The 13652-nt window shown below is 39.8% G+C and overlaps 1 protein-coding gene across 1 annotated transcript in view; it reads left to right on the forward strand.

Annotated features, from left to right (window-relative positions):
• ARHGAP28 (Rho GTPase activating protein 28) overlaps window positions 1-13652 on the forward strand; it is a 196342-nt gene that overhangs the window by 138361 nt on the left and 44329 nt on the right. Inside the window, exons 5-7 of the mRNA XM_008051849.2 lie at window positions 5103-5192; window positions 10757-10841; window positions 12782-12924. Coding sequence (XP_008050040.2) covers window positions 5103-5192; window positions 10757-10841; window positions 12782-12924 — 318 coding nt within the window. The remainder of the gene's footprint in view (window positions 1-5102; window positions 5193-10756; window positions 10842-12781; window positions 12925-13652) is intronic.

Below are 13652 nucleotides of genomic sequence, written 5' to 3' on the forward strand. Positions count from 1 at the left end.
CAAAGTTCAAGGGATCCTTCTGCCTCAGCCTTCCAAGTAGCTGGAACTACAGGTGCCACCACCTTGCCTGGATAATTTTTTTGATTTATTCATTTATTATTATTTTTTACATTTTTTTTTAGTTGGAGTCTCACTCTGTCACCCAGTCTGGAGTGCAGTGGCTGCTCCCGGCCACCGCAGCCTCGACCTGCCGGGGTCTGGTGATCCTTCCGCCTCAGCCTTCCAAGTAGCTGGAACTACAGGCATGCGGTACCACATCCAGCTGATTTTGATTTATTGTAGAGATGAGGTCTCACCAAGTTGCCCAGGCGGGTCTCGAACCTGCGGGCTTAGGCAAGCCACTCACCTTGGCCTCCCAAAGTGCTGGGATTACAGGCTGAGCCACCGAGCCCAGCCGGACTGTCTATTTTTAACAGAAAACCTTAGCTTTCCTGGAAAATGTACAATAGATTTTCTCTTATTTTGCATTGACAGAATGTTAAACCCTTAGTATGATGTTATAGTTTTATTTTTTTCTTATTAATGTTGCTTGAAACTCATTCCTTTATAAATAAGCTTCTCTGGGTTTTTTGTTTGCCCTCTTTGTAATTTTTTAATTTTATGAATTTTGAATTTATTGCTGCAGTTCTGAACTTTCTCAAGGATCTACCTTTTCTTCATTCTGATCAGTACTCAATCTTTTCTGTCTGAGAACTGTTTCCTTTCTTCAGTTTCTGGACAGTTTTTTTTCTCTCAATTAATGTCCCATCCTTCTAGAGCGAATATTAGAAGCTTTGCTTGAATTGAATTTAAATATTTCCTAAATTTTCTCTCATGTTAGTCTGTTTGCTTTGTCCTCTAGATTTCTTCAACATTATGTTCCAGATTAGAAATTTATTCTTGGGCATTGTTGTATTTTTACTTAGCTTGTCTTACTACTCTTTTTGTAAATTCCAGCAAACATTTTTATTTCTGGCAGTACCTTTTTCCTCTCTAATATACAAATTATTATAGCAGTATATCCTTGATTAAAGGCAGCAACATCCACTGAAGTCTCTCAGAAAATAATTAAATTATTTTGCTGGGCACAGTGGTTCGTGCCTGTCATCCCAGCACTTTGGGAGGCAGAGGCAAGAGGATTGCCTGAGCCCAGGGGTTCGAGACAAGCCTGGGCAACTTGGTGAGACCTCATCTCTACAATAAAAAAAAAATTAGCCAACTACAGGGTTGCACACCTGTAGTTCCAGCTGCTTGGGAGGCTGATGCAGAAGGATATCTGAGCCCAGCTGGTCGAGGCTGCAGTGGCCGTGAGCATGCCACTTCACTCCAGGTTGGACGACAATGAGATTCCAACTTAAAAAAAAATTAAATTATTTTTAAGGAATCAAATCATTTTATGTGTTTTCTTTATAACTTAGAAACTATACATGTTTATATTTTAGGTGTATAATTCAATTAGGTAATTTTTTGTTTGTTTTTGTTTTGTCTAGTTTAAGAGATGGGGTCTTGCTCTGTTGTCCAGGCTAGAGTGCAGTTTCACAATTGTAGCTCACTGCATGGAGCGTTGAACTCCTGGGCTCAAGTGATCCTCCTGCCTCAGCCTTACAAGTAGCTAGGACTAGGACTACAGACGCTTGCCACCACACCTAGGTTCAATTAGTTCTAACAAATGTTATCACCCATGTAACCACAGTTAATCAAAATATAGAACATTTCCATCACCCAACAATTTCTCTCAGGCCCTTTTTTAGTCAGTGACCCCACCCCAACCCCACAAAGGCAAACCCAGATGTGATTTCTAACATTTTAGTTTATTTTCCCCTTTCATATGTCTAATTATAAATACAATATGTTTTCTGTATGGCTTGCTTCATTCAGAATGATTTTGTATTGCGTGTGTTAGAAGTTTGGTCCTTTTATTACTAATACTATTCCATTGTGTAAATAAATATACCATTATTGATATTCATCTGATGATGGACATTTGGATTGTTTCCAGTTTGGGGCTTTATGAATGTACTGCTATGAACATTTATGTAGTATATATGTAGTGTAAATCAACTCCCGGTCTAGGGACCACTCCCTGTCTATGGCCTGTTAGGAACCTGGGCCACTCAACTGCAGGTGAGCAAGGGTGAACAGAATTCCATCTTCTGTCAGATCTGCATGGCATTAGATTCTCATAGGAGCACACACTCGATTGTGAACTGCACATTTGAGGGAGCTAGGTTGAGCCTCTATATGAGAATCTAATGCCTAATGATTCCCTAACTCCACCCCAGTCTGTGGAAAAACTATCTTCCGTGAAACCAGTCCCTGATGCTAAAAAGACTGGGGACCACTGCTATAAAGAATATATATTCTCATTTCCCTTAAGATAAAGATGCCACATAATTCAAATCGTTGGCAAATACAGCCACACCCCCTATAACTCATAGCTCTCAAACTCAGAGTAATTTAATAGATAAATCCAAAATAACTAAATTCTCTCTTTAAAAAAATCTACAGGCAGAAACAACAACAAAAAATAGTTTGTTATTGCATAACCTAATGGAGGATGTTGTCAACTAAAGCTTGGTGTTTGTGGGTGAGCTCGCACAGAAAGTAACAGACTATCATGTAAATATTTTTTCAGTATTTTCAGTATCAACATAGATATAAATATTTAGTTTTTTTTCCAGTTATTTTCCAAATGTAAGCGCCTCGTGTGGAGCACACATTAGCATTTGGAACATGTAGCGATAAGTGATGCAAGCAGTGAAGTGTCTGCCCTGAATGTGAGTACCACCTGGTCAGGGGACTGCACACCTCCCGCTGGGCGGCTGCTAGTGTCTTCTGGTTTGGGGCTGTGCTTCCAGTGGAGGCAGAGCTTCTGACCAAGACTGTGAACCCCAGGTGTCTTTCTTTCGTCTGGCTCTCCAGTCCCTTCCCAGCCCCCCGCCTGTCAGAATCAGCAGGAGGGCGATAGGATCCACCCAAAGACTCCACCCAAGGCAACAGTGTGAAAGTTGTTCTATGAGGCAGAAGCTGTCAGCATTTGAGGTTGAACTGCAGCTGTCTGGGCCCTAAAGTTTTCTGCAGAGGCATAAAGCTGGACTTTATTGGTTTATCAATTGATTTGCATAGGAAATTGTATGGTTCCTCTGCAGTTGAGTAGATCTGTTTTCCTGAAAGACCAAAAGTGTTGATTGTGTGTTCCTGTGAGTAGAGTATGCTTAACCTTAAGGTGGGTAAAGGGGGTAAGTTAATTAGTACATACTCTCCCCAATTGCAAAACCAATGAGGAAGATGAAAAACTCTAATTTATTACTTCTAGGCAAAGTGGGTCTCATTTTTTGTTCTTCCCCTCATCCCCATGTCTTTTGTCGTGGCCTCCAGAGTTCCTTCTCCTTTAAACTCCTGTGCTCACACTAGAAACCCATCCACCCCCAAGGAGTTTTATTTAGATTGTACTTTTTGTCCGGCGTGGTGGCTCATGCCTGTAATCCCAGCATTTGAGGAGGCAGAGGTGAGAGAATTGCCTAAGCCCAGGAGTCTGAGACCAGCCTGGGCAATTTGGCAAGACCTGGTCTCAACAATAAATCAAAAAATTAGTCAGGCATGATGGCACATACCTGTGGTTCCAGCTACCTGGAAGGCTGAGATGGAAGAATCACCTGAGCTCAACAGGTCAAGACTGTGGTGGCCGTGAGTGTGCCACTGCACTCCAACCTGGGCACAGAGTGAGACTCTAACTCTAAATAAATAAATTAGATTGCATCGTGTGTGTGTGTGTGTGTGTTTGCATGTATGTGTGTTTCCTGGGTTATATTTAGAGATTGTCTACATATTTAAAGGAGGAGAGATCTAATTGGCTCCTGTTTTGGTAAACATTTCTTAATTATTTGTGTCCCTTTCTTAATCTTTACTCATTCTTTCTTATTTGTTTGGTCTGTGCTTCTCTTCCTAGACATTTTCTTTTATGCTGCTTTTAAGAAGAGATTTTTATCTTATAAACCAATCCTATTTGCTTTCTACCTACAGATTTCTCAGTTGTTCTACTATAGAATACTTTGCTGGTTTCCATTGCTGTTAAAAATATGTTTCTTTAAAAAACATTTTTCTGCCATTTGTGGCAAATTGGGGTGGGAGGGGAGGTAGATGATGGTCAGTTCACCATCTTGACTTAAGCTTATTGTATTAGTTCTTGTGGGGTTTTTGTTGTTGTTCCTTTTTTTAAAAAGTTTTTGTTCATTTTGTCAAGCAATGGATATCGTAACTAGAAAACAAAATATAGTCAAGCATAATGAAGAATGACAGTTTTTGAAAGACAAAATATTGTATTTTCATAAGTATCAAATGTGTTACATTTTGCAATAAGGTTCATTTGGTAAAGAAGAATGTTCATCTCTTAATTTCAGTAGCACCATCGTACACTGTAGCAAAAATCTCTTAGTTCCAACTTTATAAATGAAAAAGCAACTGGGTACTATTGCTACTAAATTCTGTTCACTTCAAAGGACAGTCATAGAATCTGATTTTTAAAAAAAAAGATGCGATTAGACTGGTTAAGCTTGTATTTGGCTATGTGCAGTTAAAAAGTAAGACTTGTTTTGCTTCACATTGTGACCCCTAGGGTTGGTGGTCCCAGTCTCACAGAGCAACCATGTGTGGATACAACTGGGTTTGCTCTTCTTTCCCTGCCTTCCTTCCTAGTGCACATTGTCCTTATTTGTACAGGTTGCCTGGCAGCTCTAGGCTGCCATCTGGGGTCCTGTCACGAGTTTGTATCAGCTGACTCTATTATTTTTCTTGGCAAAATCACACATATACTTTGTTGACCAAATTGTCACATGATCCCTCTTAACTGCAAATAAGCCTGGAAATCAAGTTTTTAAATTTAACGCCTAACTCCCTGGAATGAAACCAAGATACTATTAAGGCAAATAGAGTTTGTGGCAGGCCAAAGCAGTGTCTGCCACAGAGGCTGGTGTTGTTCATAGGGCCTGGCACTGCCACAAATGCCTGGTGGACATGTCCGTGCTGCATATGCTGCCACAAGTATCTCGACATGCACAACATACACACAAACACATAGAAAGCATTTGCCTAAGTAAGAATGGTACTTTTATTTCTCCATTTAGCCAGATGATGCTTCTCTCAACAGTACTACCCTGTCTGATGCGTCCCAGGACAGAGAAGGGAGTTTTGCAGTTCCCAGGAGTGGCTCTGTGGTAAGTTGTCGCTCGTTGACACAATTGCCTGTCAAGGCACAATTGCAAGTCACAGAAACTGATGTAGGAAGATAAGAGGAAGCAATCTCTCCAAGACAGGTTTTTTTAAAAGCTTGAACTAAGATTTGCAAAGAACCCTCAGCTGCTTTTAGATCCACCAACCTTGTAACCTTAGGAAGGAGGCTCAGAACTCCAGAATGAGTAGATCTCAGTTTGGAAGAGGACTCCATGAATTAATACCACTGTAGCCAGAAGGCAAAGGATGTTCCTTACACGTATCCAATGTGGAGGAATTTGTTCACTTCAATTCTCTTGGCTGGATTCACACAGAAAAATCCCAGAGGTGTGATGATCCAGTTTAACTGCCATCTTAACCTGGCAGTCCCTTTTACCCGCAGGATACATCAGACACCTTCATCCTGATGTTCAAGGTTCTCTTGTTGCCTGCATTTCCCACCTTAGTTCACAGGACTTGCCCATGCAGACCTTTTTCTCTAGACAGATCCATTCACTTGGCCTTGAGTAACAGCACTTGTACTCTGTCATTCTCCCACCTTTCACCCCCACTGAGAATGTCCACTTGGTATCAGGATGGACACCCCACCCCAGAAAACAGGAGAGACCCTGTTAGATGGTGGCAGTTGTTCAAGGGCAAGGATGGAAGGCAGCAGTTAGCACAGTGGTCTCTCAGATGGGGGTGGCAGTGGTTTCTCAACCACTGTCCATTTTGAAGAACAGCTGACACCCATATGCATGATAGGCTTCTGGGTATTCCCATTGTTTAGGAAGATAATGTGATTGTCCCATGTAAATGAGCTTTTCTGTTGTGTTTTTTGGTTAGGAGGCTGTTTTGTTTTATTGCACAGTGATCATAAAAGCATGATAAAATAATGTGAGTGACTTTGATCGTTGAGCTGATAGGTGATGGCATAGGTGGGTCAGGAATTCCCAGTGTCTGACGCCCTGACTTGTCATCCAGCTCTTTCCCATTGAAAACCAGGCATCAAACTGGGCTCGGTGGCTCAGCCTGTAATCCCGTGCCTTTGGGAGGCTGAGGTGAGTGGATTGCCTGAGCCCACGGGTTCGAGACCCACCTGGGCAGCGAGACCTCATCTCTACAATAAATCAAAAAATCAGCCGGGCGTGGTAGTGCATGCCTGTAATTCCGGTTACTCGGAAGGCTGAGGCAGAAGGTTCGCCGGAGCCCAGCAGGTCGAGGCTGCGGTGGCCGGGAGCAGCCATGGCACTCCAGTCTGAGCAACAGAGTGAGACTCCAACACAAAAAAAGAAAAAAGAAAACCAGGCATCGGAATGTGTATGAGTGAGGATGTCTCTACTTTAGATATCACCCCTCAAATCCACCCCATATATTAATAAAAACGAAGTAAATTGTCCACAAACTCTAGTAACTGCTGTAATATGGAGTTACCTGTACCCCTGTGACTGGAGACTGCTGCTCTAAGGACTTGCCCAGAATCCTTTATTTCCATCTCAGGCAGTGGCATCCATAGCCCAAGAGTCATCCCTGCATGTCAGCCTCCACTCTGCCTGTCCTTTCCCTCTTCATGCCCCTTTTTGAGACCAGTGGATCTTGTCATGTGAATGGTAGAATCTTGTTACTCCCCTCCTTTCTTACAACCATTTATTTAGTGCAGAAACTCATCGTCATCTTCCTGCGCTGTTGAAGCAGTCACCTTGGTGATCCCCAGACTCTATTGCCCTCAAGCCCATCCTTCCCACAGCTGTGAGGCATTGGTCTAAAATGCAGTCCTGCCTACAACCTGCAGTGGTTCTCCAACACCTTACAGGGAATGTGTAAGCTCCTGACTGGTCTGATCTCCAGCAGGCTTTAACACCCCAGCGTTGTGTACAAGCCTGTAGCAAAGGATTGCGTGTGGTTCCAGGCACACACCTGAAGCAGGATGGCCACATGATGGGCTTGCCAAGGAAGAGGATGGTGGCTTGCCTGGCTTTCTGGGTTTTTGCATGGCAGTTCCATGGTCACAATTTTATTTCTATAAGACAGTCATGTTTTTCTGTTTCTTTATTCCTTGCTGCTAACATCGCCACATCATTGGTTCATTTAGTCATCCATTCAACAAATCCTTATTGAGCAGATTGTCTACAAATAGAATTATTGAAAGTTGTACAGTGTAAGAGCAAGGAAATGGTCTTGTATGGCACATGTAGATAGAGCTGTCTGGGATAAGTTAATCACTCATTTTATTTTTGTTTTCATTTTGTTTTTCTGAAAGCAGTTGAATGTCAGCAATGAAATAAATAGAAGTTTCAATGGTATTGGGTCTAAAAAATCTCCCTGGCACCAATCTCCAAGTTGACTTACTTTGTTTGTTATTCAGAGTATCTTTGTTTAGAAATGTTAAGCAAAATGATTAGTTGTTAGAGTAGTCCGCAAATACTGACTTAATCCTTTAGTAACTACATTTTGGTCTTAAGCCTTCTCGCGCGCTCTCTCTCTCTCTCTCTCTCTCTCTCTCTCTCTCTCTTTTGAGTTGGGTTCTTGCTCCTTTGCCAAGACTGGAGTGCAATGGCATGATAACTGCTCACCACAACCTCAGGTGATCCTTCTGCCTCAGCATCCCAAATAGCTGGGACCACAGGTGCACACCACCATGCCCAATTAATGTTTTTGGTTTTTTGTAGAGACAAAGTCTTGCTGTGTTGTCCAGGCTGGTCCAAACTCCTGGGCTCAAGCAGTCCTCCTGCCTTTGCTTCTCAAAGTACTGAGATTATAGGCATGAGCCACCATACCTGGCCAGATATTTGGTATCTCATTGTCTTTGATATCTAGATTATAATTTCAGATGTGATTTATATTTTAATCTAAGATGTCATCGGAACACTCTTGAATTCATGTTTGAATAGATTTTGTAGTTGTTAAATTTTTTATTTCAGAATACATTGTATATTTGTCAGTGAATGCGACTCATTTAAGTTGGTCTCTGGGAAGTTTGGCACAGTGTATTTGTCAATTCTGAACTTAGGTGCAGAAAATTAAGACAGCCTCACTATTTCTGTTTACTCAAGCACAGGTGGCTTTCATACATAGAGTCATATAACACATAGACTCCAACCATTAGCAGAAACCAAACAGCCTGTCAGGAAGGTTAGAAACGTTTTTTAAATCAATGAATTTCTCCTAAGAGTAATCAACAGAGAATTGAAAATGTCTGGTATGGTGTTCATTGAATATAGAAGACAAATAATGCTAGTCAAAGTCTAGTTTTAAGATACAACTGTAATAGATAGTACCATCTATGATTTAGAATTTAAAATAATAATCCTTCATAGTCTACTCTAAGGTCCTGGCTTGGTCTCACTTGGGCAGCAGAGCAAGTTTCAGCAAAGGGAAAATACTGCCTTTTCTTAGCGATGGAAGCCCTGGTGAGAAGCAAATGTGTATAATTGAGCACATTAGGGAAATGGTAGGATCAATTCTCAAGGGAAGGTTGTTTTGAATGGGAGTGGCCTTTATATTTGAATACATTAATATCACTAGTACAAATAAAAACAATGCTAATAATATGGTCCTTAATGGGTAATGAATATTTTAAAACTATATGTCAAGCATCTAGCCTTTTCAGTCAACCTGTCAGTCCACCTGTGTCAAAACTCATAGACCATTTGTTGGCAGGCTGATCTTTCTGCTTCATTTTCACCGTGTCAGTCCCTTGCTTTAACAAAAGAGTGCTCCTTTGTTTTGTTCTGTTTTGTTTCTAACCTTTAGGATTCTAAGTCTCAGCTACTCTATCTGGCTTTCAAAATCTTCGATAATTTGAGATGACTCTCCTGATTAATTTATTTCTTTTCTTTTTCTAATGCCATGACTCAGCTCCTGGCACCCCAGTCTCTTAATGATCCCTTGTGCTGAAATGCTTCAGATGTGTCCATACCTGAAATCTCTGTTTCCATCTCTGGTCTGAATGCTTCTGTCTCCTCTGTCTTTGTAAGTTCTTTTCATCATTCCCCGAGTTCCAACTAAAGTTCAACCAGCTCATCAATGAAAAACTGGGCAGCATTTCCCTCTCTGTAACTCTCCAATAACGCACGTTTCGTATTGCAGAAATTAGCTCTCAAGAGTGGATTTATTGTCTTTTAATAATGCTCCATAAATGTTATCTCCTCACTATAAGTAACTCAAGAGCAGGGATTATGACTCCAACTTCTGCTTCCCCCAAGAACTAGTCCCACAGTTATTTACATTGCAAAGAGTAGGCAGTCATTTAACACAATAGGCTGGGTCGGGGCCAGTTAAACCAACTGGGCAAATTTAGAAAATGCTGGGAGGTTTAAGCATCCCAAACTATCAGCTTCAAGCCCTAAATAAATAAAAAGTCTTATCAATTTTCAGAAGCGTCTTCTTTCCCATGGATGAGTTATTTCAGAGTCTGACAAATCATTTCTTTGTTGGAAAATGTAAGGAAACCACTGATAAGTTGCCCACGTCTTTTTAAGGTTTTTAGTGTGTGAGTAATCTTTATTTTGTAGTGTTAGGTTTTAGAGCTACCTAAAATATGACTGACAATGAACTACATGGCCCTAGACCTTTTGTTTTCTTTTGTTTTTTCATTCTTCCACCAATTACAGTAATTGGGCATCTGTGTTTTAATAATTGGCCACATAGTCACATGCTGTTTGTATTGTTAGAAATGTATTATTTCCTTTTAAATAAAAGAGAAATAAAGGAGAATTTGAAGCTCAGAATTTGAGATGTCGTGCAATTTGTTGCACATGATAAAGGATCTTTTATGAAGCAGGTGTTCAGTTATTGCTAAGTACATATGAGAATGAAAGAAGCAACATCAGGCTCTGAGGGGAAATGAACAAATTTTATGTGTGAATAACATATAAAAGAGTCTTGATGGAATAGCAGGTTTTCACCCACAGATACTCACATTAAAATGTATCTAACTTGCATGTAAATTTTTTGGTAGGGTTTCTGTATAAATTTTTACTGATACCCATGACTTGAGCATAACCCGATGTGCAGAACTCTACAAAGATAGATACTCTCAACTTCTAATAATATTGCAGGAGAGTTCAGTGTGTTGGCAGGATCTCAATGAAGTAAGTACTAAATTAATTAGGAGGGGAAACTGAATTAGAAAAGTTATCATCATTCTGTATTTTGCAGTGATGGAATTAATATGTTAATGTTATAGTAATAAAATGATTGATATAGTTAAGACAAAAATGCATGAAGATTAATTAACAAATGATATTATAATTGTCAAATTGTGTGATATTAAGCATCATTGTTTCTACATCTTAGCAAAGGTATAAGTAGCAAATATTTAAGAGCCAAGAAGGCATGTTTATAGGGAACTAGACCTTGACCTTGTTTCCTTTTGAGAAACCTATATGAGAAACCTGTTTGAACTGAATGTAGCAACAAATGAAATGAGAGGTAGGCCCTTTAAGAAATCAAGAAGTGCTTTTTTTGTGAAAAGAACTCTTGTATATCACAAACAAAAGTCAGACTGAAATGTGGGGCAGACTGTATTCATGGTATAATGTCTTGTTCATCTTCCCTTGCTTGGCAGTCTATACTGGAGAGTATTGCAGACATTCCAGTTCATTCCAATGGATCTCCAGACCCTGGACAGTCAGTTCAGAACACCTTGAGTGGTGAGTGACAGGCCTCTTATTGAACTTCAGCTGCATCCTCTCTCTCTTGTTCTGGCACTCAATACAGTTAGCAGTGAATTTCAAAAAGCAAAATATATGTGCTTTTCTCCTCATTATAATTCTGTAACTTTGATCCCCACTTTACCCACCTACCTCCAAACAGCCCGTTCTGTCACCCCACACAAAATCAAGCCAACTCGGGTAGTGTCTTTGACTCGAAACCTTTTGCACGAGTAATCTGGATCTCCTCGATGGTTGCAAGTGGTCCGGGAAGCAGGACACTTCCAAGGATCCCTAATTACTACTCAAGTGGATACAGCACCAGAAAAGATGGTAGGGGTGGCCTTTATCTGTGCCTCCTCCACTGGAGAAGTGGGCTCCGTGGGTGGACCAGTATGGTTTCTCAAATTCTCCTTATAGAAAATAGACCCCCTCAGGCCATATTTTGTGGTTCCTCAAAGTTTCCCAAAATATATACACTCTTAGAGCCTGTACTTTTGGCACTGTCTTCAAAAATCAAAGAAATTGGGGTAATAAAAATGTTCTAAGATCAGCTGTACTGATAGCTGCACCACCCTGTGAATATACTAAAATCCATTGACTTGTACACTCTGAATGGGTGAATTTTATAGCATATGAAGTATATCTCAATAAAGCTGATAGGAAAAAAATTCAAAAAGAAGGGCCTTGCCAGAAATTAGTATCCCACATTGTTCTATTTGTTGCCATACTGTAATTTAGTTCACACCACTCCACTAAAAGACAGACATCTATATGGAGTGGTCCTGTGGTTTGGAGCATGGGCCTATTTAATTGCTGCTCTCCAAAGAATCCTCTCATAGAGCCTTAGGACATTTATAGTATTCTGTCGTTTATTTTGTTCTGTTTTGAATGCAAGCCTGTGCATGACAAGTGAAAATTATTGCTCTCCCTTTGCCATTGTCTAAGCCATGCTGCATCCATTTATTGTGTTTTCAATTAGTATTACTATTCAGAATTCTTAAATCTGCTGACTTATAAATTTCTCCACCTAACTTTAATGTAAAATTAATTAGGCTTGCTACTAATTCTGCCTCGTGTTCCTTTCGTTCTGTTGGGTAGTCTTCTAGTCAGTGTCTGTAGAAGAGGGCAAAAGAGAATGAGTTCTTTTTGTGATCAAATAATTCTTTCTTCACATATGAACAGTTTCTGCCAGGCAATGAAACAAGGTGACATGCCGAAATCTTAGTCAGAAATCAGTTTAGAATTGCTCATATGATTTATGAATTCAACTTGGTTTTGCTCAAGGAATCTATGCCTTAATTTTCAAATTAGCTTGAGGGAAGCATTTTGAAGGGGCATTACTTATAACCCCTTCAGCTTTTTCTTAATAGCATACACAGTCAGGTAACCAATCTCAGATTACAGAAATTCAGATTAATTCTCCTGCACAAACCTAGTGGTGAAATCTAAATTGAATTTGAACAGATTTTAAAAGGCAAGTATTCCACAGTTTGAGGAAGAAAAACAAGAGAAGTAAAAATAGGAATTCTAGCAGGACTCCACCCTTTCTTCTTCTGCTTTAAGCCTCTGGTTCCCCTAACAGTAACATTGGGATTAGCTTAATTATAGTATCATAAGAATATATACAAATACCCCATTTTTAAACTTTTAATAATCCTTAGCAATTTTCATGAAACATAAAAATCTAATATTTTTAAAAAATCAGATTAAATGGAAAGTTTGTTTGGATAATGATGATAGAAATGCGTTCATGTGGATGTCTGATCATGCTACATTATTGTTTAACCAAATACGTTTGGGTTAGCCTACTGCTTTTTCTTGGATATAAACATTCTAACATGCTTGGGGATTAACTTGTGTTTTGTGTTTCTTTCATAGTAAATAGTATTGATTGACTAAATGGCATAGTAAATATTGTATATTCTTTGTTTTTTTAGATGATGATTATCTGGAAAAGAACATTCCGCCAGAGGCTGAAGAGTTATCTTTTGAAGTGTCTTATTCAGAAATGGTAACAGAAGCTCCAAAAAGACATAAACTTAAGAAGTCAGAGATTAAGAAGGAAGACTATGCTTTAACTGTAAGTAAAACCATTCGTGATTATTTCAGTAACTTCCTATGACTTCTTCATGGGACAAAACTGAGATTTATTTTTTTAATATATCTATGTTTGCACAAAGAAACTAGAGAGGTCAGGCATCAGTATTGCATGCCACCATGTGTAGTATTATTTGGGGCACATTTATTGTGCAGCTGTGGGTTGAGGAAAAATTGTGAGAGTGTGTCCTTGAATACAGTTTTACAGATGCAGTAGGATTTCCACCTGGCTTGTGAGCTTTTTTCCACTTAGTATCCTTACTTCACTTCTAAGTCAGTGTAGACCCTGCCTTTACACATGCATGCTTCTATCAGCCACGTCAGAAGGGAGTGCAGTAGCAAGATACTCATAACAACTAGAAGCATGAGTTCATAGGACACTAAAAACTCATCAAAGCCAGTCAAGAATTTATATTATTTTGGGATGGGCACATAGAGCTATGGGCATTGTTATTCTGAAAGTCTCATTGTATATAACCAGGACATTATATCCTGAACGTCTCATACAGAACCATGTTGCGTTGATCTATTTGCTAATCAATCAATGCGTGTGTGAAGAGTTTCTGATGTGGAATCCCAAATATTCTGTTCTGATCAGGGGTAAAGGAACGAGTCACCTAAAAACAGAATCTTTGCACCAGGCAGCCTGAACTATTCCCAGACAACCACTCCATGACAAAGACGAAGCAGAGGACAGGAAAGACTCACTGA

The sequence above is a fragment of the Carlito syrichta genome, unplaced genomic scaffold (assembly GCF_000164805.1).
Source record: "Carlito syrichta isolate Samal-C Ts95f unplaced genomic scaffold, Tarsius_syrichta-2.0.1 Scaffold239038, whole genome shotgun sequence".
Classification (NCBI taxonomy): Eukaryota; Metazoa; Chordata; class Mammalia; order Primates; family Tarsiidae; genus Carlito; species Carlito syrichta.